A 24,590-nucleotide genomic window follows, 5' to 3' on the forward strand; every position below is an offset into this window, starting at 1 on the left:
CTCCAGGAGCTTGCAGGTTTCAGGTACTTTATTAGCTTCCTTCTCTTCCCTGTCTCACTTCCCAGTTCCCTGCCAGTGTTTCCTGGGACCACCCCTCAAATTAACTTCTTGTATTTGAATCCTTGTTTTGGATCTGCTTCCTCAAGAGTTTAAGTGAAGACAGCAAGACAGCAAGTTGACAGACCTAGCCTGCAACGTGTTGAGGAAATATTTCATAAAGGATTTTGAAAGGATGTCCTGTAAATTAAGGCAGTGTTTAGGGTAATACAGGCTTTTTCTCCCTCCTCTCACCGCTACACACTTTGGGGAAATCATGGAGTAGATGACACTTGAATCTAGCCTGTGGAGCCGATGTAAGTAAATAGTTTGGCAAGGATCAGGCCTCATGACTCCAATATTTAGATAAAGAGCTAAAGAATTATTGGGATAAGAATTTTTAACCCATTTCCCATTTGTCCTGAGAATACGCACTGGTAGCGAGCTGTATTTTTTCTTTTCTAAACAGGAAATGGATTAAATGGGATTTAAAAAAAAAAAAACTTAGATAGCTGATCAAATGAATTGCAGTTGATAGAATTACACAATCCCAACTAGAAAATTGCCAACTGAATAAATGTTCACAGTGAGAATTGAGGGACAGTTCAATTTGGAAATATAGATAGTAACCTGTTGTAAGAGAGAAATAAATGCAACAAGCTAGGTTCTGTGTGATGAGATTACATATATAAATAAAAAATATACTTTCTGAAGTCTCTATTTTCAGTAGAGTGGAATATTTTTAGTCAGTATCATTTATAAGTTTGCAGGAATGCCAAACCTGATGTATAAGCCCTTTTATTTTTAACTGCCATCTGGTTTTGTTAATATGAATGAAAACCTTTATTCATACTTACTCAATTTTAATTCCTTTGAGGTATCTGGGTTGTTAGGAGGAGGTAGAGCCTAGGATGACCCCCAGATTTCTCTTTGAACTGCCTAGGTTGATCATGGCCAGGAAACAGGGTAGGGAATAAGTGATAAAGACTGGGTTTGGGTTGGAAGAGATAAGGAGTTTTGTAATTTAGGGCATCTGTGGCCTGGGAAGGGAGTGGTGTTTGTTAGATGTTGGATACAAGGTTTTATGTGTGGCTTAACAACCTGCCCTCTGTTCCCTGCTTTATTTTCCAGTCTTTCCCACTGCAGCGCATGCTTCAGCCGCATCTGACCGCTCTCTCTCAGTTCTCACTGGTCATTCCCTCTGGCTGGAACACCTTTGTACCCCTCCCCTTCTGTCACCCAGGCAACTCCTATTTGAACATCTTTGGTGACAGAGCACTTACTATCAGCAAATGGTGTGGCGTTAGTGGTTTAGAAAGTGGGCTCTAGAACCAGCCTGAGTTTTAACCCCAGCTCCATCCTGTACCTGCTGTGACCTTGCCATTAACTCAGTTTCCAAAGACAATGGAGATGCTAGAACATCCCACAGAACTGTTAAGATTAAATGAGTTACACGTTTTAACGCACTTAAAACAGACTGACACATAAAGTGGTCTCTAAATCTTTGCTATTATTGTTAACTACTATCTTATATGACAATTCATATCGTTCTATTTAAACGAAAATTTAAAGGATTTATTGTAGTGGAAGTCTTACCAAATAGTGCCAATTTAAAACGTTCATTGTTCCAATCTTTTCTAAAGCTTACCATAAAAACAGCTGTTTCAAATAATTTTTTATCAGGCTTTTCCCCTACTTTTTAACCTTTAAATCACTTTTGTGGCATGCCGTAATCTGTATCCTGCTTATTGTTTATGCCAGTATTGGATTTATTGTTTGCTTAAACATGATATTTGAGCATATAGAGTATTTCCAATTTTTTATTATTTTGGTGGACATGCTTGACAAGCTTCTTCCTATGAGTTAATTGCTTGGGATTTTCCTAAAAAGTGAAATTTATTTTATTTTTATACTTTTCATTATAAATTTCTCCAAGTGTTCTTTAAAATGTTTCTATAATCTATTATAACCTTATATATCTATTAACCATTATAAGCACTAACATAAGAAATTTAAGAATGCATACATAATGACTTAAATGTCTTTTTAAACTTTTGAATATAAGTTACAATATACCAAAAAACTTAATAAGCTGAAAACAGTATTACAAGGGGGCATGAGGATTAATATTTCCAACAGATGTAAATTACTGTAATTTTAAAAATTGACTTGGAAGTACATGAAGTCATAGACCTAGTTAATACTAAAATAAAGCAACCTGTTTGCTTTTTCATGTAGTACATACAATTTAGTTCCTGAGAAAAATAACCTGTTAATAATAAAGTCATGAAATAATCAAAATTGATGATATTTTTTCAATGGAATACCATTCCCCTTTCATATTTTAGCATATTTAAAGAGCATTTTATAGCACAATTATAACTATTATAGATGTCAATATAAGAAATTTAATGATTTATTTATAATGATCTAAATGTCCTTTTGAAAAATCTTTGAATTAGAGCATAGAAAATTCTATACTATCCACTGCACTGGTTACTTGAGAAGCTGGCCTCCAAATATTGTTGGAATGGAAGAAGAAAGGAACAGTAAGAAAGACAACAGTAATTTTACCTGCCTTGTGGCCATTGGAAGATTACAGCCATATATTATTCCACAGAACAGTGGAGAGATTCATGTGAAACCGACTGAATTTATAACCCGGTTTGCAATGAATGGAAAATTTGTCTATGTAGATCAAAGGTAAACATTTACATGTTATAATGATTAGAATTCAATAGGATGTTTGAAGCTATTAAAGACGTGTCTTAGTAGCACTGCTAGATTTTTTTTTTTTTTTTTTGCTGTTTCAGAACAGAAAATAAAGTTTAAATGAAATAAGGATATGGACATGTCAGTAAATTTGTTTAAGCCAACATGTAAACTTGGAAGAATGTCTCTTAGCCAGTGGTGCAGAAACTGGGCATGGTCTGTGGCCATGATTTTACTGGCAAAAGCTAGTAAGAGCACAGCCTGGATTGGGTGGAGGCCTCGTGCCTGGGTGTCTGTTCTGTGTTGCAACTCTAGTCTGGGTCTAGGGCAACCGACAGGAGCCCAGTGATGTGCATGGTCACTCATCCCCTACCCTGTGCACTTCTTTACTATCCTGACCATATGTGGGCCTACAGTCTTCTGGGAGGGAGTACACTCACCACTTCTGAAGTTTATTTTCGATTTAAAACCAGGGCAACAGCAATTTTAGGATATCTGCCCCAGGAACTTTTGGGAACTTCTTGTTATGAATATTTTCATCAAGATGACCATAGTAATTTGACTGACAAGCACAAAGCAGGTAGGTATGCATTGAGCAGAAGACATTTTGGGGAATTCAAAATGACAGCTTTAACTCTTAATTTCCCATTCCTGTGAAATTTGAAATTTGAATTATTCCTCACAACGTTGATTTTTATAGTGGTAGACTGTTATGCTGATAATTATCTTTTCTCATTAAGTTCTACAGAGTAAGGAGAAAATACTTACAGATTCCTACAAATTCAGAGCAAAAGATGGCTCTTTCGTAACTTTAAAAAGCCAATGGTTTAGTTTCACAAATCCTTGGACGAAAGAACTAGAATATATTGTATCTGTCAACACTTTAGTTTTGTAAGTAAATTTTTATGTTAAGACCTTTATATTGATTTCAAATGAGTCTCTCTGCTTTTTTCCTCTCATCTTGCTAAACCATTAAAACCGTATGATCCTCTGGCCTTTTATTATAACTTGAGATTTATCTTTTGAGCAAGTCATTTACTGTTCAGTGACATTAGTTCTCAGAATTAAGCTAAAAGTTTTCATTTTTGTAATATATTTCTTCTTACTTGATATAATAAGTGAGGGTAAAGGCATTTATTCAACCATTTTCTTCCTACCTTCCATGGCCATTCAGTAAACAGTGCAGACATGGATTTCAACTGTGCATTATTGTAAGAAATTGTTTTGTCCTCCCTGTCATTTTTACCTGCACATCTTGTAAGCCTGGGGTGCCACCACGTCTGTGTAGGCATGCCCAGCATGGGGAAGAACAGAAATCCAGCCCAGGTGTTGCTTTAGCAAGCCCTGGTCTGTCGCTGTGTCAGCCTGAAGGAAGAGCCAAGTTTTCCCGATTTTATAGTAGACTAGGATGGCCTCATTCTAAGTCTTACTTTATTTCTGTAAGTTTCTCTTGATACTGCTATAAGGTTTCCTTGAACCAGTTGTTTCCTTATCTACAATACTGAGTGAAAAATAATTTTTAAAAAAGTTTAATACCTCCAGTATTTTCCTGTCACCCATCCCAGTAATCTTTGCCTACTTATTATTAATACATGAACTGAGAGTTTGTTACTGCGAGAACATGTACTTTATAGGGGAATGGGGCATTTGGCAAATGCCGTGATACTTAGTACATTAAGACCTTGATTTCTGGTGGTGATACTAACAATATGTGTATATAAAACATAAATGGGCCACAAATTGACAAATTAAATATACAGAGCTTGGTGTAGTTGCTATAACAGTTTCGTTCACCTTAGAAAACAAATCATCTGTGGTGTTTTTAATTCTAGGGGACGTAGTGAGCCTGGAGAAGCATCATTTTTTCCTTGTAGCTCTCAATCATCAGAAGGTAAGCTTAGTTTTAGATGATGAAAGACTTACTACTAAGACATATTATTAAGACTATCATTATCTTTCTCTGGCCTGGAGAGGGGAAAATTTGAAGGTGAAATTAAAAGGAGTTCTACAGGTTGGGTTATAGGAATCCCAACTTTGGTTTAGAAGAGACTAAGTTCAACAAGAAACAGATATCCCATTTAAACCCCCAGAGGTATCACCTTTGCTCACATTTCTGTTATAATCTTGCATTGTACTGCAGTTAGTTGTTCGTTCTACTTGCTTTCCAGTAGACTGAGTTCTTTAAGAGCAAGAATGATGTTTTATCCATTATTCAGCCCTAGCAGCTAACATTGTTCCTTGTCACTTGGACAAATGAATGAAAAGTATTAGGGGGAGTTTTTGCTTATCTGTGTTAGTTTTTCACAAATAATTTTTCACAGGAATATATTAATGTATTATTTGTAAAAATAAAAATCCTGGTAACATTGAAGTAGTATTGATGGGGAGGTTAAAGTGGGAAGAGACTGGACTCAAGTGTTACAAGTCACGATTGTACCCTCAGTGACTTTCTACACATTTGATTCAAAGAGCATCATGAATTACATTTGTAATGCAAAGATGAGTGTTTTCTAACATTTTTGGATGCAGCTAGCCTGTTTCTTTTAAGGAGAGAACTGTGAAATTATTTGAATTGAAGGAAAGATAAAGTCCTTAATTGAATTTCTCCTTTTGCTGTTACTTAGAATCCTCTCGACAGTCTTGTATGAGTGTACCTGGAATGTCTGCTGGAACAGTACTTGGTGCTGGTAGTATTGGAACAGATATTGCAAATGAAATTCTGGATTTACAGAGGTAATGTTTTGTTGCTGCAAATATTTTCAAAAGTAAAAATGTCGTATTTATAAAACCAATATACAAAAATCAGTAGTCTTCCTATATACAAATGATAACTGGTTTAATATAATGGAAAATATTATCTTTGCAGTAGCAACAAAAAAGATAAATTTTCCAAGAAATGTTCATACCAATATGAAAAAAAAACTTTAAAATTCACAAAGGTACATAAAAGATAACTCAAATAACTTCAGATAGAAGCTGTTTTTCAACAGGAAGACAGAATTGTAAGAATGTCCTGTTCCTTAAACTAAACTGTGAATATAATGTGGATCTAGTCAAAATAACCACCGTGTAGCCGGGCATAGTGGCTCATGCCTGTAATCCTAGTACTGTGGGAGGCTAAGGCAGGTAGATTGCTTGAGTCCAGGAGTTTGAGACCAGCCTGGGCAACATGGCAAAACCCCATCTCTACCAAAAAAAAAAAAAAATTAGCTGGATATGGTGGTACACACCTGTAATCCCAGCTACTTGGGATGCTAAGGTGGGAGGATCACTGGAGTGGGGTGGAGGGAGAGGGGCTGGTGGGGCAGCGTCAAGGCTGTAGTCAGCTGTGATCCTGCTACTGTACTCCAGTCTAGGCAAAAGAGCAAGACCCTGTCCCAAATGTCCATCTGTGACAGACTGGATTAAGAAAATGTGGCACATATACACCATGGAATACTATGCAGCCATAAAAAAGGATAAGTTTGCGTCCTTTGTAGGGACATGGATGCAGCTGGAAACCATCATTCTTAGCAAACTATCACAAGAAGAGAAAACCAAACACTGCATGTTCTCACTCATAGGTGGGAACTGAACAATGAGATCACTTGGACTCGGGAAGGGGAATATCACACACTGGGGCCTATCATGGGGAGGGGGGAGGGGGGAGGGATTGCACTGGGGAGTTATACATGATATAAATGATGAATTGATGGGTGCTGACGAGTTGATGGGTGCAGCACACCAACATGGCACAAGTGTACATATGTAACAAACCTGCATGTTATGCACATGTACCCTAGAACTTAAAGTATAATAAAAAATAAATAAATAAAAAATAAAAAACTAAAAATGCAAAAAAAAATAAATAAAAAAAAAAAATAAAAAATAAAAAAAAATACCACCATGCATTTTTTTTGGAATCCAACAGATTATACTAATCACATTAAAGTATCTAGAAATTTATGAAAAATAAGAAAGTAATAAAGTGAGACTAATGCTATCAGATATTAAAATACATTATAAAGCTATGACCACTGAAACATTTTGGTGTGACCCACAAATAGATCAATGTAAAATATTATATTTCAGAAACATCATCAAATGCACATGGACATTTATTGTATGGTAAAAATTAAAAGTGACAAACCAGTAGGTAGAAATGAATTAAACATTAAAGGGCATTATGATAACCGTATAACCATTTGGGGAAAAAATAAAGCTAGACTCCAACTTTATTCTTTACACTAAAATAAATTCCAGATAAATCAGAGCTCAAAGTAAAACTATAAAACTAAAGTTTTTCAAGAATACATGTATGAATTTTCGTATTCTCAACTTGAAAAGTCCTTTCTAAACATCACAAAATCCAGAATTTATAAAGAAAAATACTTGGTAAATTTAATTGTATGCAAATTAAAACCTTACACGTAACTATATCATTATAACAATGTTAAAAGAGAAATTATAAACTGGAAAATGTGTGGATTTCATACAGTAAAATAGACAAACTATCTTAATGTATAAAGAGTTTTATTGTATAAAGAATAAAATACGCTTTATATTAAACCTTATGTATTTAATTTTATATCTCTCTCTATATTAAACATTATAGTATATAGAATAGTTACTATGTTTTTTAAAAATTTTCTTTTGAGGCAGGGTCTTGCTCTATCCCCCAGGCTGGAGTACAGTGGTGCGATCATGGCTCACTGCAGCCTGGACAACCCGTGCTCAAGCGATCCTCCTGCCTCAGCCTCCCAGGCAGCTGGGACTACAGGCGCACACCACCACACCTGGCTACCTGGCTTATTACATTAAAAAAAAAATGACACAATAAAAGGCTAGGTGCAGTAGCTCATGCTTGTAATCCCCAGCACTTTGGGAGGCCAAGGCAGAGGATCATGTGAGGCTAGGAGTTCAAGACCAGCCTGGGCAACATATCGAGACCCCCATCTCAAAAAAAAAAAAAAAGAGAGATTAGCAAGGCATAGTGATGCACAGCTATAGTCCCAGCTACTTGGGAGGCTGAGGTGGGAGGATTACTTGAGCCCAGGAGTTTCAAGTCTGCAGTGAGCTAATCATTATCATTTTCCTACTGATTAGTGATATTCACTGCCTTTTCATGTGTTTATTGGCCATTTGTATATTTTCTTTGGAGAAGTGTGCATTCAAGTCCTTTGCCCACTATTTAATCAAGTTGTTTGTTTTGTTGCTGTTGTTAAGTTGGGAGTTGTTCACCTATTCTGGATATTAACCACTTAGCAGATATGTAATTGGCAAATATTTTCTCTCAGTCTTTGGGTTGCCTTTTTACTCTGTTGATCAGGTTTTTTGATGTACAGAAGTTTTTAATTTTTATATACTCCAGTTTATTTATTTATTTTCATTTGTTGCCTGTGCTTTTGATGTCATACCAAGAAATCATTGCCAAATCCAATGTCATGAGGCTGTTCCACTATTTACTCCTAATAGTTTTTTAGTCTTAGGTCTTTTTTTTTTTTTTTTTTGAGACGGAGTCTCGCTCTGTCGCCCAGGCTGGAGTGCAGTGGCTGGATCTCAGCCCACTGCAAGCTCCGCCTCCAGGGTTTACGCCATTCTCCTGCCTCAGCCTCCCAAGCAGCTGGGACTACAGGCGCCCGCCACCTCGCCCGGCTAGTTTTTTGTATTTTTTAGTAGAGACGGGGTTTCACCGTGTTAGCCAGGATGGTCTACGATCTCCTGACCTCGTGATCCGCCCGTTTCGGCCTCCCAAAGTGCTGGGATTACAGGCTTGAGCCACCGCGCCCGGCCAGTCTTAGGTCTTAAGGTCTTAAGGTAGAATGAATAAGTCTGCAGATCGAATGTGCAGCGTGAGAACTAACTATAGTTCATAATGTTATATACTGAAGATTTGTTAGGAGAGTAGGTTTTAGGTGCTGTCAACATACACATACACACAGGTAACTGTGGGAAGTGATGAATATGTAAATTTATTTAACTGCAGCAATTTTACTATGTATATGTACAGTAAACCATCGTGTTGTACACCTCAACATCAACTGCCTTCTTGGGAACACATAAAGGCATAAAGTTGTGTTTATGCCATTTTGTTCTCTATGTATGTGTTTCATTGATTTTTACCTGAGGATGACCTATTGTAGTCAAAATATGGCACATTTTCCCCTTTAAAAAGGTTCCAGAATGTTAGTAAATCTTTCCTTACTCTCAGTTCTGCCATTTAGTATCTTGAGGAGGAGCTGATTTTTGACATGAGCACCTGTTTTAAACTGTGCTGTGTTATTCTGTTATTTTAACATAGGCTATATTGACAGATGATATGATTTACTCAAGAGATTTTACCTCAGAGCTTTATTTTTCTACTTACTATGGAGTGTTTTTCAGCATTCCATAGTCAAAAATAAGCCTGGCACCTAGAAAGTCAGTGTAATTGTGAAACCTGCTATGATACTCAGTTTCAAGCTCCTCACTGTATTTTTATTAGTAGATTATTATGTATTTAGAGGAGAACATTTCCTTCTAAAATATGTAAAAATTAAAAATGTTTTATATATCACTTTTTAAAGGTTACAGTCTTCTTCATACCTTGATGATTTGAGTCCAACAGATTTAATGAAAGATACTAACACTGTGAACTGCAGGAGTGTAAGTATACTTGTAAATGATAATATTCATGAAATAAATGAACAATAAAATTTGCCCCTTGTTGATTATTTCTTTTAAGAAAAGAAGTCATTCTGTCAGAAAAAAAAAAAAAAAAAAAGAACCCATTTTTGTCACTCAGTGATTTTTAAGTGGCTTTGTTGCATAGTAAAGAGTGAAGTTGCTGTGAACATAGTATCTGAGTCCCAGTTATGACACTTTCTGGGACGTAACCTTGGGCTTTTACTTAAACTCTCTGTACCTCAATTTTCTCATTCGTAAAGTAGGAATAAGAATATCATTGATCTCCTAGAGGATTGTGAGAATTAAGAGCTTAAATACATAAACAAAAACTGTTACAACAGTGCCTAGCACACAGTAAGTGCTCAATAAATGGTAGCTGTTATTATTGTTATTGTAATAGGTTGCAATTTAGTAGATTAAAGCTACTCCTTGAGGTTTGAAAAAAAATGTTTAAATAATATAAGCCACGAGATAAATACCACATACTACTTAATTCAATTGAACAAATACTAGCTATTTGAAATGTATTATTGTATATACAAAAATTACTAAACCTAGTGCTATCTGGAAGACTAAAATACAATATAATTCTAATTTAGCACAGACAACAAAAAGCTCTAAAGCAGATATGTAAATCAAGCAGTGTAAGACTACAGGAGAAAAGAGAAATTTTATCTGACCAGGGACAAACAGAAACTTGAAAATACGAATATCAGAGCCAGGCATGGTGGCTGTGCCTATAATTCCAGCTACTCAGGAGGCTGAGGCGGGAAGATCACTTGAGGCCAGGAGTTCAAGACCAGCCTGGGCAATATAGTGAGACCTCCTTTCTAAAAAAGATTTTTAAAAATACTAGCCAGTAATGGTGGCCCATGCCTGTAATCCCAGCTACTGCAGGAGGCTGAGGCAGGAGGATCACTTGAGTCCAGAAGTTTGAGGCTGAAGTGAGCTATGATCATACCACTGCACTAGCCTGACTGGCAGACTGCAACTGTCTAAAAGCGAAAAAAGAAAATATAAATATGGTCATGTCTTTTTACACAAATATCATGTCTTCTGCTTTATTATTTATTCATTTACTCATACAGTTAGCACATGTTTATTGAGTATCCATTTTGTGCGAGGTGGTATGTGAGAAACAGATTTATGTGGTAGTAAAAATGTCTAAGTAGTGTACATTATGTAGGCATTCTATAGATAAAGTATGTCAACTTAATAAGACAGTATAGGCAAGTGATTTCCTATTTTATGAGCTACATGGATTATTAGATTGTTTGGCCTGTAACTATAGAACAGTATAAGAACTTTTCAGTAACAGCATTTGATTTAGTGTTTCCCACTCCAAAGCAGTATTTCCCATAGTAGTTTTATATGAGGTATAGTTTTGCCATCATTTTATAAACACAGAAAGAAACTTTGACCTGAAGCATTTGTGGTCATGAACTTTTTCTTCTTCATCCAAAACTATTCCCTACGTATGCACCTTCAGTTATGGCTCTTAAGAATGCAGGCTTTGGAGTCAGGTAGACTTTAGTTAGAATCATGGCTTCAGCACCTTGGGCAAGATGCCCTCTTTAGGCCTCAGATTTATGATGTGTAATATAGCTGCCTCACAGTATCTGAGAAGTGAGATGAGACAATGCAGGTGGAGAGCTTGGCACATGGTACTCGGGAAAAGCAAGCTTCCATACTGATGGTGGTAGTTGTGGCACTGGCGGCTGGCCCATGTCTGATAACTGCAAAAAGTATTTACCTTGGCCTGGCACAGTGGCTCACACCTGTAATCCCAGCACTTTGGGAGGCCAAGGCGGGTGGATCACGAGGTCAGGAGATCCTGGCTAACATGGTGAAACCCTGTCTCTACTAAAAATACAAAAAATTAGCCAAATTAGCCAGGCGTGGTGACACATGCCTGTAATCCCAGCTAGTCAGGAGGCTGAGACAGGAGAATCACTTGAACCCGGGAGGTGGACGTTGCAATGAGCCGAGATCATGCCACTGCACTCCAGCCTGGGTGACACAGCGAGTCTCCATCTGAAAAAAAATAAAAAGTAAAAATAAATAAATAAATAGAGTATTTATTATTATTCTAGTAGGAACCTCACTGTTTATGACTCTGGCTGTCTTTTCAGATGTCGAATAAGGAGTTGTTTCCACCAAGTCCTTCTGAAATGGGGGAGCTAGAGGCTACCAGGCAAAACCAGAGTACTGTCGCTGTCCACAGCCATGAGCCACTCCTCAGTAAGTTTTCTTTGGGAACTGCTGACCATTTTCATTATCAAAACCCCCCTCTTAATCACTGTGTTTTCAGGCACAGGAAATTTCAAGAGAAGCAGACAGTTTTTAAAACTAAGGTTTTTTTCAGTTGAGCACATTGGCTCACACCTGTAATCCCAGCACTTTGGGAGGCCAAGGCCAGAGGATTGCTTGAGGCCAAAAGTTCAAACCAGCCTGGCACACATAGCAACAAACCATCTCTACCGAAAAAAAAAAATTGTTTTAATTAGCTAGGCATGATGGCTCATGTCTATAGTCCTAGCTACTAGCCTGGATGACAGAGTGAGAACGTCTCAAAAAAATAAGTAAATAAATAAATAAATATTTTTTCATTCAAGATTCTAAATAACAATAATTGTACTCAATCTTAAAATGGATGCTACCGTTGGCCAGGCATGGTGGCTCATGCCTGTAATCCCAGCACTTTGGGAGGCCGAGGCAGGCAGATCACGAGGTCAGGAGATCGAGACCATCCTGGCTAACATGGTGAAACCATGTCTCTACTAAAAATGCAAAAAATTGGCCGGGCATGGTGGCGGGCACCTGTGGTCCCTGCTGCTTGGAAGGCTGAGGCGGGAGAATGGCATGAACCTGGGAGGCGGAGCTTGCAGTGAGCCAAGATCGTGCCACTGCACTCCAGCCTGAGCGACAGAGTGAGACTCCATCTCAAAAAAAAAAAAAGATCCATTCTCAAGAATTACCAAGAATTCATAAAGGATAGAAGTCAAAAAAGTTTAAGATGTAATCATTCATTTTAACAATGTTTATGCAAAGTTCAGATAAGTAAATTGAGTAATGTGGTATTTTAGTCTGTTTTATGCTGCTGTAACAGAATACCACAGATGGAGTAATTTGTAATAAACAGAAATTATTTGGCTCACAGCTCTGGGGACTGGGAAGTCCAAGAGTATAGTGCAGGCATCTTATGAACACCTTCATGCCTCATCTTTCCATGGTGGAAGTTAGAAGGGCAAGAGAGCGTAAGAGCAAGAAAGCAAGATGTGGGAAAACTCTTATAACAAACCCACTCTTGGCCGGGCGCGGTGGCTCAAGCCTGTAATCCCAGCACTTTGGGAGGCCGAGACGGGCGGATCACGAGGTCAGGAGATCGAGACCATCCTGGCTAACACGGTGAAACCCCGTCTCTACTAAAAAATACAAAAAAATTAGCCGGGCGAGGTGGCGGTCGCCTGTAGTCCCAGCTACTCAGGAGGCTGAGGCAGGAGAATGGCGTGAACCCGGGAGGCGGAGTTTGCAGTGAGCTGAGATCCGGCCACAGCACTCCAGCCTGGGCGGCAGAGCGAGACTCCGTCTCAAAAATAAAAAAATAAAAAAATAACAAACCCACTCTTGAGGTAACTAACCAACTCCCACAATAATGACAGTCCGTTCATGAGCGCAAAGGCCTCATGACCTAATCCCCTTGTCTCAGGTCTCACTTCTCAACACCGTTGTGTTGGGGATTAAGTTTCCAATGCATGAATTTTAGTGGACAATTCAAACTATTGTATATAGTTTCATATCCTCCATGACTGACATTGCTCTGCTAAAGCATACACTAAAGAGAAGCAAAGGTCTTGAAGGAATTTGGATATCCACTTTAAACGCACAGAGAGTCATATATTTATTATCTGAAGTTCCATTGTTCTTTGACACATATATGCAAACCTTCGGTTAGTCTTTATCTGCATTTTAACCCTAATTTCTAGAACCTCTTATCTCTAAATTAATTATCATCTCCATGGTTCCTACTTATTTCCTTTTTTGATAAAAATCTGATTTACCTCCCTTTTGTAAGAAAATTCCAAAGTTTTAGAAGATGCTTTTGTCTTAAGCTTCTCATTTCAGTATGAAACAGATAGGGTTTTTTCACAAGCAGATTACATTTTCTCCTTCCAGGATTTACACACACACACACACACACACACACACTAAATCTCCTAGCTTCCTTCCAGCTCTCTGAGAGTCTGTACCCTTTAGCAGTGTAATTTCCTATTAGAAAACTCATAGACTAGCTTACCTCTCTGTAACAGATGAATTAGGTGCGATTTATCTGGTAGAAGATTGTTATAAAACTAGGTAACCCATTTAAAGATGTATCAGGTGTCTTCAGCTTAAGATACATACTTTGCCTTCAAAAACACATTTTATGGTTTTCTAGCTTTGCCATTTTTTTAGTCACAATCATTCTTTAACCTCTAAATGTGTGAAACGTATGACTTTCTTGATCACCTTTACTTACACAGGCCTGTATTTTAATTCATAGGTGATGGTGCACAGTTGGATTTCGATACCCTGTGTGACAATGATGACACAGCCATGGCTGCATTTATGAATTACTTAGAAGCAGAGGGGGGCCTGGGAGACCCTGGGGACTTCAGTGACATCCAGTGGACCCTCTAGCCTTTGATTTTTAACTCCGAAAATGAGAAACATTTTAAAGCATTTTATTTACGAAAAACTGTCTCAACTATTGTTCAGTACTGTATTGATATTGTTTGTATCTTTTATTAATGTTCTACCAGTTTTTATAGATTTGCATCTTATTGTCACAGGGATGTGGGGAAATATGTTTTCCTCCCAAGAGAACCAAGTTTGTTATAGACTCCTTTATTCAGTGAAATGGCTTATAATCCACTAGTTGCCATATTTTTGCTAAAATATTTCTAACCAAGAATACTACATACCTATTGTTTTGGCTTTGTTTTATTTTTGATGCAGTTTTTTTTAGTTGGGGTAATGTAATATATTGATATTTTCCTTTGTGTCTAAGATTCATTTATAATAGTAGGTTTGTATAATTTGGAACATTTTCCATTCCTTGCGAATTTCCTTAATTGAGGATAGGGCTTACGCACTTTAAGAAAACAGTGAGTACTTGAACATTGAAAGGGACAGTGCAATTTATAGTCATAATCACATTGAATACTGTATTTGATCTTTGGAGACTTAGGCAAGCACAGAGCTGGGATATGTATGCTCAATTGAGCACTTTAAGATGAATTTTAATTGAGATGATTTATTACTTAAAATGCAGAAAGTCAAAAGAGTTTCAGTTTTCCTTACAGAAAAGGAAGGATCTTGGGCCCTAGATCTTGGGGATTAACCTTTGCATGTAAGATTTACTCTTACTAAGCCGGACGTGGTGGCTTACGCCTGTAATCCCAGTACTTTGGGAGGCCGAGGCAGGCAGATCACTTAAGGTCAGGAGTTCAAGACCAGCCTGGCCAATATGGTGAAACCCTATCTCTACTAAAAATACAAAAAAAAATTACCTGGGCATAATCCCAGCTACTTGGGAGGCTGAGTTGAGAGGATTGCTTGAACCTGGGAGGCAGAGGTTGCAGTGAGCCAAGATCGCACCACTGCACTGCAGTCTGGACAACAGAGTGAGACTTCATCTCAAAAAAAATAAATAAATAAGATTTACTCTTAATATAATCACTGAAGATCTCTATTATAGCTGGATTAGGTTTTTGACATTGAAAAAATACTTAGGGATAGATTTGTCCTAAAGGAAAAAAGTAGGCCTGGGCAGATTAAATGTCTTGTGTAAAGTCACACATTGAATTCATAGAGTTTTAAATGTGTAATGTATATAAACCAGTTTCTTTTTTTTTTTTTTTTTTTCTGAGACAGAGTCTCGCTCTGTTGCCCAGGCTGGAGTGCAGTGGCCGGATCTCAGCTCATTGCAAGCTCCGCCTCCCGGGTTCACACCATTCTCCTGCCTCAGCCTCCCGAGTAGCTGGGACTACAGGGGGCCGCCACCTCGCCTGGCTAGTTTTTTGTATTTTTTAGTAGAGATGGGGTTTCACTGTGTTAGTCAAGATGGTCTCGATCTCCTGACCTCGTGATCCGCCCGTCTCGGCCTCCCAAAGTGCTGGGATTACAGGCTTGAGCCACCGCGCCCGGCCTAAACCAGTTTCTTTATACACATTTGGGAAAACATTGGTCTCACTGGTTAAATGATTAACTAACTGACCTAGGAACTAGTTGTAGCTTTCTAGGTAATTAGGTAATTACAGTTATTATCGCCTGTAACCAAAGGTAATGAAACAAATGACAAGTACATTTTTAAAATTATGAGGCAATGAGAAATAATTTTAAAACCGATTTTCTAGTTATAATTTAAAATTTGGAGAGCATTTTTAACAGTAATTAATCCAGAGATGGCTCAAATTCAGTATAAGAATTAAGATTATTTAAAATACTGCATGTCTACCTTCTCGGGGATCATACTTTATAACACTTTCTGCTTCGGTATCTCTTCATAGCTTACCAAGTATGCTCCCATATATTCTCTCTTGTGCCTCATAAATGAAAGTCAGATAGACTGGGAACTCATGCGGCAACCCTCACACTTCAATGTGGGCTTCAAATCCAGTTTCCTGTTCTATATGGTGCTACATCTTTCCAGCAAATTTCCCTCAGAGCCCCTTGCCAAAACAAAGCATTTTGACCCTGCATGCTATTTCTTTAGCTGTAGGTGATAGATTAGAACTTCTGTCAGACATGTTAATGACAAACATACCAACAGACAATAACCAAAAACAAATGTTCCCTTCAAGTGTGAAATATGCAGGGGCTGCGTGGACAAGGATGTATTGGCACCCTGACCTCTTGAACTGATACAGTGTCCCAGCAATGTTGGAGGGTCGGCACCATTCCTGGTCTGACACTCGAGGACCTGAGAGACATCAGGTTTAGAATAAGCCAAAGAAATCCTACGAGATGGGGAGAATTGGTGTGCAGCAGTCTAAGCATTACAGTTAAGTCTAAGGAAATGTGAAAGATCCCCTGTGTTCTCTAAATTGGGCAGGGGGGCTTTCCTACCAATAACACTTTTTAGGGGACTGAACCATTGTGGGTTGGACTTGGCTTCCAAAGAGTCTGCCTGAGTCAGGAGTGCCAGGGTAGGCCATCATGGCTGGATGGCCTCAAAAGCAGATGGGGGCAGACCTGCCCTCCTGATGCCAGGATTTGAGAGGCAGAGTTTCTAGAGGCAGACCAGTGCTGCCTCAGACAGTGGCAGTTTTTTCTGTTTGCAAGAGGAGGGGCTGTTCGATTCCATAGACCAGTGGGCAGATAGCCAGTTGAATACTCTGTGCATGGTGTGATCCTTTATTAGTTCACTCTAATATTTTCTGTAGATCCTTTTGTCCTGGACTCAGAATCTAATCCATGCATCGTATGATACCGTCGCTCTCCTAAGGTTTGTGTTTCCTTCAAAATGTTTTAGTTTTCTTCAACTAAATTTGATTTTTGCTGTTGGACATGACATATTTTTATGGCATACACTATGTTACTTTTTTCTCCTACAAATCAATTGTTTGAACTTTGGTGAGAAAGAATATATCCACAAATTGCATAAAAGTATCATAAAAACAGTACTGTAGACTCTTTTTTAACCCTAAGAATTACCACTACAGTAATGTAGTGGAGTGGGAAGAGTGCCTAGAATCAGAAGACCCTGTTGAGGCTGAGTTTAGCTGTGTGACCTCATGCAAGCCATTTAAACTCTCTGTGCCTCAGCTTCCTCATTTTTAAAAGGAGGTTTGATCTCTATGTTTACTTCCAACTCTGATTCTGGGATTCTAATCCACAGGACTTGGGCTTTAGGGTGGAACCTAGAACTGTGCTGTCCAGTGCGGTAGCCACTAGCCACATGTGGCTGCTGAGTACTTGCAGTGTGGCTAGCACAAAGTGAAGTGTGCTGTCAATGTAAGATACATACCAGATTTTGAAGACTAGTATTACCAAAAGAATGTAAAATATCACATTAATAATTTTATATTAATTACATGTTCAAATGATATTTTGGATATACTGAATTAAATAAAACATTAAAATTCTACTTGTATCTTTTTACTTTTTTAATGTGGCTAGAAAATAAAATTATACATGTGGCTCAGATTATATTTCTATTGGACAGCGCTGCTCTAGAACATTATATTAAGTGGTTAATATTGAAGTAGACCAAAGTTTATACCATAAGGATATTTTTCCTTAAGTACCATGTTTGAAGAACAATTATTTATTGATCCTTGAATCTGTAAGATCAAATAACAAGTCTCTATCCATGTTACCAAATTTAAACTTTTGAAAATAATAAACTTTAAAATATCAGATATTTTATTACAGGATGATACTTGGAATCAAGTGAAATGAGTTATATGGTCATCACCAAATTTAGAAATCTGTCGTGAAACAGAAAGACAAACAGGAAAGTACAGAATAGAGACTTTTAGTAAATAAATGGAATTGAAAGGGAAGTGTTTATTTACAGTGTCACGTCAGAAAAGGTCTTTGTCATCATAGCCATCGAGGGATCTCCATAAAATCTGGGGCACAGGTACAAGAAATAGCCAATATTTAGTTACCAGACCATGTTTAGTAGTGTCCAGGTTCAGATCATGCTGCCGAGAGGTATCTCCCCCTCGGGTAGGTCATTGCTGGGCTCTGGAATTGGAGACTCATACTTGCCCAGCACAATGCTATGGGCAGAGAGCCCGACATCTATGATTAACTAGAAGCCATAAAGAAAAGCTGCTAAGTGGCCACTAGGTGCCACTTTTCCGTTTTTATAATGCTTTGTTTTCATTCGCAGATCTTTTTTTTCCAAGCTCCATGGGGCCTATGAGAGGCATGTATGATTTTTGCGCCTACAATAAGTCAGCCTGTCTGGTGAGAGTTGTTTTATGAGAAATGCTTTCCGAGGGAGGGCTAGGAAGATCCTGATACATAAGAACTTTGGCTTAGGGAGCTTTCCAGGTGTGGTGCCAATAAAAACTGACCTGGAAAGAAACCTGTCCAGCATGGAATATGCTTTCTGAACTCACTTGAGAGTATGTGGTGTACGTCACTGCTCATATATTCTTGAGTTTAGGTTTGTCTTTTATACAATTTTTAGCTCTTTTCCAGTTCACTTGCACTTGTCTGTATATTGGTATTTTTAAATTTTTGTGGTAAATAATGAAAAGAGTGAAATTATATTTTTATAATTACTCATTTGTAGTTTTTTTTTTTTTAAATTTAATAAACTTCCTCCAAAAAGTATGCCCTTAACTACTTTCTAATGTGGAAACATAGATTAAGGAAACCATCCAGTGCCCTCAAACCACTGGGCAGAGGGATACATTGAACTCTGTTACTATATATGTTTCTGGGTGTGTTCCCCAGGGTATATTAACTGCTATAACAACTCCAAAATCTCAGTGGTTTAACCAGTAAAGATTTTCTTCTGCTTACATCAGACTCCAACATCATCAGCCTTATCTGACCCTCTGACTCTCTTCTCCTCCCTTTCTGCCTCTTCCTCATTTCATCTCTCAGCTTTGCTTTCCTCTGAGCTGGTTTTATGTTTTGGTAGACCCTCTCCCCATAATGACACTCGAAGTTCCAAGCATGTATTGTTCTTAGACCTGACAATTTCAATGGAAAGAGAGCCTCTGTTTCCTAGTAATTCACACGCAAATGTGCATTGACTGGGCATCTGGATCCACTTGGTCTACCTGGACCTTCCATTGGGCAGTTACAGTACCTACACTAATTCTAGGGCGTCAACCATCATGAATTACAAGGTTCTATTGTCTCTTCTGCAGATAACCCGGTCCTCCCTCTGGCCCCAGGCTGTCTGGCTGTTGGCATCTGACATCTTCTCCCCTTCAAGGATGCCTTTAAAGTTTATTTTAATTTATTTAATCAGAATTAAAATGTTAGAAAGGGAAGGCAAAATAAGCAGTAGGTTCTTTTCAGGTCAACAGGCTGGAATATACAGATTGGCCAGGCTGTGATACATGCCCAACCTTGGGTTGAAGGTTGGCAAGGCAGCCCTGTTGGAATCCCATAAATAACATGGGGATCTCCCATGGGAATCTTCCAACACATTGGACTCTCCTCTTCCCCAGGTCTCCTGCTGCCAGCACAAGAGGCTGTGAAGGTGAAGAGGATACAGATTTGAGATTAGTATTACAGAAGTAGAATGGCAAGAACTTGAGGACCAATTGCGTATGGGAAATGTTGAAGCAAAAGCTGTGAATAATGACTCAAGTTTCTGGCCCCAGGGGTCTGGATTGCAGTGCTGTTCAAGAGGTAAGAGTTACACGAGGAGAGACAACTTTGGGGTAGAAGTTGCATCAGTTCTAGACAAGTTGTGTTCATCCAGGTGATGTCTAGTAGATAGTTGGATATGTGAGTATGGAGGATGGGAGATAGATCTGAGATGAGCAGCACACTGAAGCTTTTGAGCCTCAGTTTCTTCATTTGTAAAGTAGACTTCATTTGTAAATACCCCTGCAGAGCTTTAGTGAGGATTAAATTAGCTTACATAAAGTGCTTATCACAATGACAGTAATTTTAACAATGATCATTATATATATATAATATATGTAATATATATAATATATTATATATATCTATAAGCTCTACAGTATGATAATAAATGTTGGAAATTAGTGTTATAGAGACGCTTCATTAAGTTAGTAAAAAATTCCTGAGACTATATAGCAAACAAATATATAAGTAGTATAACAGCAGTTTAAGCCTTGCAAAAGTTTAACCCAAATAACAGTAGAAATTCATAACCAATGGGAAAGTGTTAAGTACCTAGAGAACCCAACTGAGGTAGGGTGTTTGGGAAGACGTACGTCTATAGCACAAAGAAGTAAACAATTTTGTTTGCTAAGGGGGACATCTATAAGGCATTTTAAAAGAAAGTTCAAATGGTTCTTAATAAATGACACCATTTCTTTCCATTTAAGGACTTATTTATCCTGTGCTATGCTCTTAGAGACAATTGAAAACACCACAGTCCCTGCTCTTAAGAGACCACAGTTTAGTAGAAAGACAGTGGAAAGCAGTAACTATAGAATACGATAGCTGTTACTTTAAAGGGATGTGCGGAGCGCTAATAGAGTATGGGAAGGTCAGGCTTTAACTTTGCTTGTGAAGTCGTCAAAATATGTTACACTCTTGCAGTTTTTTCCTATTTATCCAGACCAATGGTTCTCACATTTAGTTGCATCAGAATTACCTGGAGGACTTGTTAAAACACAGATTATGGATCCCCTTATGCCCATAATTTCCGATTCAGTTGGTCTGACTTGGAGCTTGAGATTTTGCATTTCCAATAGGTTGCCAGGTGATCCTGAGGTATCTGGCCTGGGGACCACACTTTGAGAACCGCTGATCTTGCCATTCACAAACAACAAATGGGCATGTCCACAGACCTCTTATTCTAGGGCTCTTCTGAGGAAAGTGGAGTAGGGAACAGAGGGCCTCAGGGTGGACAGAACGTACTGCTTATTTTGCCTTCCCTTTATAACATTTTAATTCTGATTAAATACATTAAAATGAACTTTAAAGGCATCCTTGAAGGGGAAAAGACATCAGAAATAGCCAACAGCCAGACAACCTGGGGCCAGAGGGAGGAAGGGGTTATCTGCAGAAGGGACAATAGAACCTCTTGTAATTCATGCTGGTTGACTCCCTAGAATTGGTGTAGGTATTACAACCACACAATGGGCTCTTCTTGCCTGCTGCCCAGATAGAACCAATTTATCAAGATGGGGAAATTGCAATAAAGAGTTTAATGCTGAGAATGATGGTTTCCAGCTTCATCCAAGTCCCTACAAAGGACATGAACTCATCCTTTTTTGTGGCTGCATAGTATTCCATGGCATATATGTGCCACATTTTCTTAATCCAGTCTCTCATTGATGGACATTTGAGTTGGTTCCAAGTCTTTATTATTGTGAATAGTGCTGCAATAAACATACGTGTGCATGCGTCTTTATAGCAGCATGATTTATAATCCTTTGGGTATTAATGGGATTATACCTATTAATAGTAATGGGTATAATCCATAATTAAATGGGATTATACCCATTAATAGTAATGGGATGGCTGGGTCAAATGGTATTTCTAGTTCTAGATCCTTGAGGAATTGCCACACTGTCTTCCACAATGGTTGAACTACTTTATAGTCCCACCAACAGTGTGAAAGTGTTCCTATTTCTCCACATCCTCTCCAGCACCTGTTGTTTCCTGACTTGTTAATGATTGCCATTCTAACTGGTGTGAGATGGTATCTCATTGTGGTTTTGATTTGCATTTCTCTGATGGTGAGTGATGATGAGCATTTTTTCTTGTGTCTTTTGGCTTCCTTACATGTCTTCCTTTGAGAAGTGTCTGTTCATATCCTTTGCCCACTTTTTGATGGAGTTGTTTGTTTTTTTCTTGTAAATTTGTTTGAGTTCTTTGTAGATTCTGGATATTAGCCCTTTGTCAGATGAGTAGATTGCAAAAATTTTCTCCCATTCTGTAGGTTGCCTGTTGACTCTGATGGTAGTTTCTTTTGCTGTGCAGAAGCTCTTTAGTTTAATTAGATCCCATTTGTCAATTTTGGCTTTTGTTACCATTGCTTTTGGTGTTTTAGACATGAAGTCCTTGCCCATGCCTATGTCCTGAATGGTATTGCCTGGATTTTCTTCTAGGGTTTTTATGGTTTTTGGTCTAACATTTAATTCTTTAATCCATCTCGAATTAATTTTCATATAAGGTGTAAGGAAGGGATCTGGTTTCAGCTTTCTACTTATGGCTAGCCAGTTTTCCCAGCACCATTTATTAAATAGGGAATCCTTTCCCCATTTCTTGTTTTTGTCAGGTTTGTCAAAGATCAGATGGTTGTAGATATATGGGATTATTTCTGAGGCCTCTGTTCTGTTCCATTGGTCTATATCTCTGTTTTGGTACCAGTACCATGCTGTTTTTGTTACTGTAGCCTTGTAATATAATTTGAAGTCAGGTAGCATGATGCATCCAGCTTTGTTCTTTTGGCTTAGGATTGTCTTGGCAATGCAGGCTCTTTTTTGGTTCCATATGAACTTTAAAGGTGTTTTTTTCCAATTCTATGAAGAAACTCATTGGTAGCTTGATGGGGATGGCATTGAATCTATAAATTACCTTGGGCAGTGTGGCCATTTTCACGATATTGATTCTTCCTATCCGTGAGCATGGAATGTTCTTCCATTTGTTTGTGTCCTCTTTTATTTCGTTGAGCAGTGGTTTGTAGTTCTCCTTGAAGAGGTCATTCACATCCCTTGTAAGTTGTATTCCTAGGTATTTTATTCTCTTTGAAGCAATTGTGATTGGGAGTTCACTCATGATTTGGCTCTCTGTTATTGGTGTATAGGAATGCTTGTGATTTTTGCACATTGATTTTCACAAGGACAAAAAAAAAAAAACACCGCACATTCTCACTCATAGGTAGAAATTGAACAACGAGAACATTTGGACACAGGAAGGGGAACATCACACACCAGGGCCTGTCATGGGGTTAGGGGAGCGGGGAGGGATAGCATTAGGAGATATACCTAATGTAAATGATGAGTTAATGGGTGCAGCACACCTGCATGGCACATGTGTACATATGTAACAAACCTGCACATTGTGCACATGTACCCTAGAACTTAAAGTATAATAATAATAATAATAAAAAGAGTTTAATGCATGCAGAGCCAGGTAAATGGGAGACTGGAGTTTTATTGTTACTCAAATCAGGCATCCCCAAACTTTGGAGGTGAGAGTTTGTTAAAGATATTTCTGCAGGCAGAAGGCTAGGGAATGGGGAATGCTGATTGGTCGGGTTGGGGATGAAATCATACGGGGTTGAAGCTGGTTTTTCTTGCTGTCTTCTGTTCCTGGGTGGGATCGCAGAACTAGTTGAGCCGGATTACCCTTGTGGGTGACACCAGTTGGTTCATCAGAAACATCTCTGAACACCAGTGTTAGGTTTTACAATAGTGATGTTATCCACAGGAGCAGTTGGGGAGGTTGGGAATACTCCCAAGCCATAATTTCTAATCTTGTAAATAATTTGTTAGTTTTACAAAGGCAGTCTGGTCCCCAGGCAAGAAGTGAGTTTGTTTCAGGGAGGGGCTGTTAGCACCTTTGTTTCAAAGTTAAACTATAAACTAAACCCCTCCCAAAGTTAATTCAACCTACACCCAGGAATGAACAAGGATACCTTGGAAGTTAGAAGCAAGATGGAGCTAGTTAGGTCAGATTTCTGTCACTGTCATAATTTTCCTATGTCAGATTTTTCTCACTGTTATAATTTTTGCAAGGGCACTTTCAGAACGTGAGCCTCAATCTTTTTGTTTGGCTGTTTTGGTTGTTTTTTGTTAAGGAGGGGAGGCAAGGCAGAGAAAGCTGTGTCACACCTTTTTAATCTTAATCTTGGCCACCCTTTTGTTTTTTTTTAATACTCAGCCACTAGTCACTGTGGAGGACTCTGTCCATTGCTTAAGGCATTGTGTGTTGAGGGAGTCAATAAAGAGTTGTCTTAAATTCTTGTCCAACTGTGTGCCTCTGGCCTTGGAATTACAGTTTCTTAGACACTCCTAGCTCTTGGCTGACTTTAAGGCAATGCTTCTCACATTTACTCCTGTCCAGGAGGAAATCTGTTACATTTTACCTTGGGGGTAAATACATCAAATAAATTTACTTTTTTTTTTTTTTTTTTTTTTTTTTACATAACTACACTAAAATGAGATGCCTACATTACATAAACTTAAAACTTAACAGAGCCCTTGAAAATTGTATTTAATACTTTGTTGACTGAGCAATCACCCAAAAGGCTTCTCATCTACCAGAAGGGACATGTAGACCAATATCACATAATTAGCTGATGATTAAATTATTTGGGAGCCCATAAATGTTCCATTTGATTTAGCAAAGTTCAAGTAAAACACAGTTATAGTGTCTGAAATATCTATTATAGGGGGAGAAAATGGACACATAGATTATATGTAAAATAATAAACAAGAGTAAAAAGACACATTCTATTTCTTTGTAGTAACATATTAGTAGCAGATTGCATTTTTAATTGTTTTTTCTGATTGTAAAAGAACTTTACATTC

At 38.2% G+C, this 24,590-nt stretch overlaps 2 protein-coding genes across 3 annotated transcripts in view; both read left to right on the forward strand.

The window, feature by feature from the left end:
• ARNTL2 (aryl hydrocarbon receptor nuclear translocator like 2) overlaps nucleotides 1-14,428 on the forward strand; it is a 71,170-nt gene extending 56,742 nt beyond the window's left edge. The window contains exons 10-17 of one of the 2 annotated variants that reach the window (XM_023209022.1): nucleotides 2,499-2,739; nucleotides 3,222-3,328; nucleotides 3,489-3,639; nucleotides 4,581-4,639; nucleotides 5,373-5,481; nucleotides 9,294-9,372; nucleotides 11,526-11,634; nucleotides 13,937-14,428. In XM_023209022.1, the coding sequence (XP_023064790.1) occupies nucleotides 2,499-2,739; nucleotides 3,222-3,328; nucleotides 3,489-3,639; nucleotides 4,581-4,639; nucleotides 5,373-5,481; nucleotides 9,294-9,372; nucleotides 11,526-11,634; nucleotides 13,937-14,073 (992 nt within the window). In that variant the 3' untranslated portion in view covers nucleotides 14,074-14,428. The remainder of the gene's footprint in view (nucleotides 1-2,498; nucleotides 2,740-3,221; nucleotides 3,329-3,488; nucleotides 3,640-4,580; nucleotides 4,640-5,372; nucleotides 5,482-9,293; nucleotides 9,373-11,525; nucleotides 11,635-13,936) is intronic. The other variant, XM_023209023.1, reaches the window with a different exon arrangement.
• Nucleotides 14,429-16,850: 2,422 nt separating this feature from the next.
• Nucleotides 16,851-24,590, forward strand: part of SMCO2 (single-pass membrane protein with coiled-coil domains 2) — a 79,272-nt gene continuing 71,532 nt past the window's right edge. Inside the window, 2 exon segments of the mRNA XM_031936336.1 lie at nucleotides 16,851-16,882; nucleotides 19,578-19,761. The gene's annotated coding sequence lies outside the window, so the exon portion shown is untranslated.

The sequence above is a fragment of the Piliocolobus tephrosceles genome, chromosome 10, assembly GCF_002776525.5.
Source record: "Piliocolobus tephrosceles isolate RC106 chromosome 10, ASM277652v3, whole genome shotgun sequence".
In the NCBI taxonomy this organism is placed as follows: Eukaryota; Metazoa; Chordata; class Mammalia; order Primates; family Cercopithecidae; genus Piliocolobus; species Piliocolobus tephrosceles.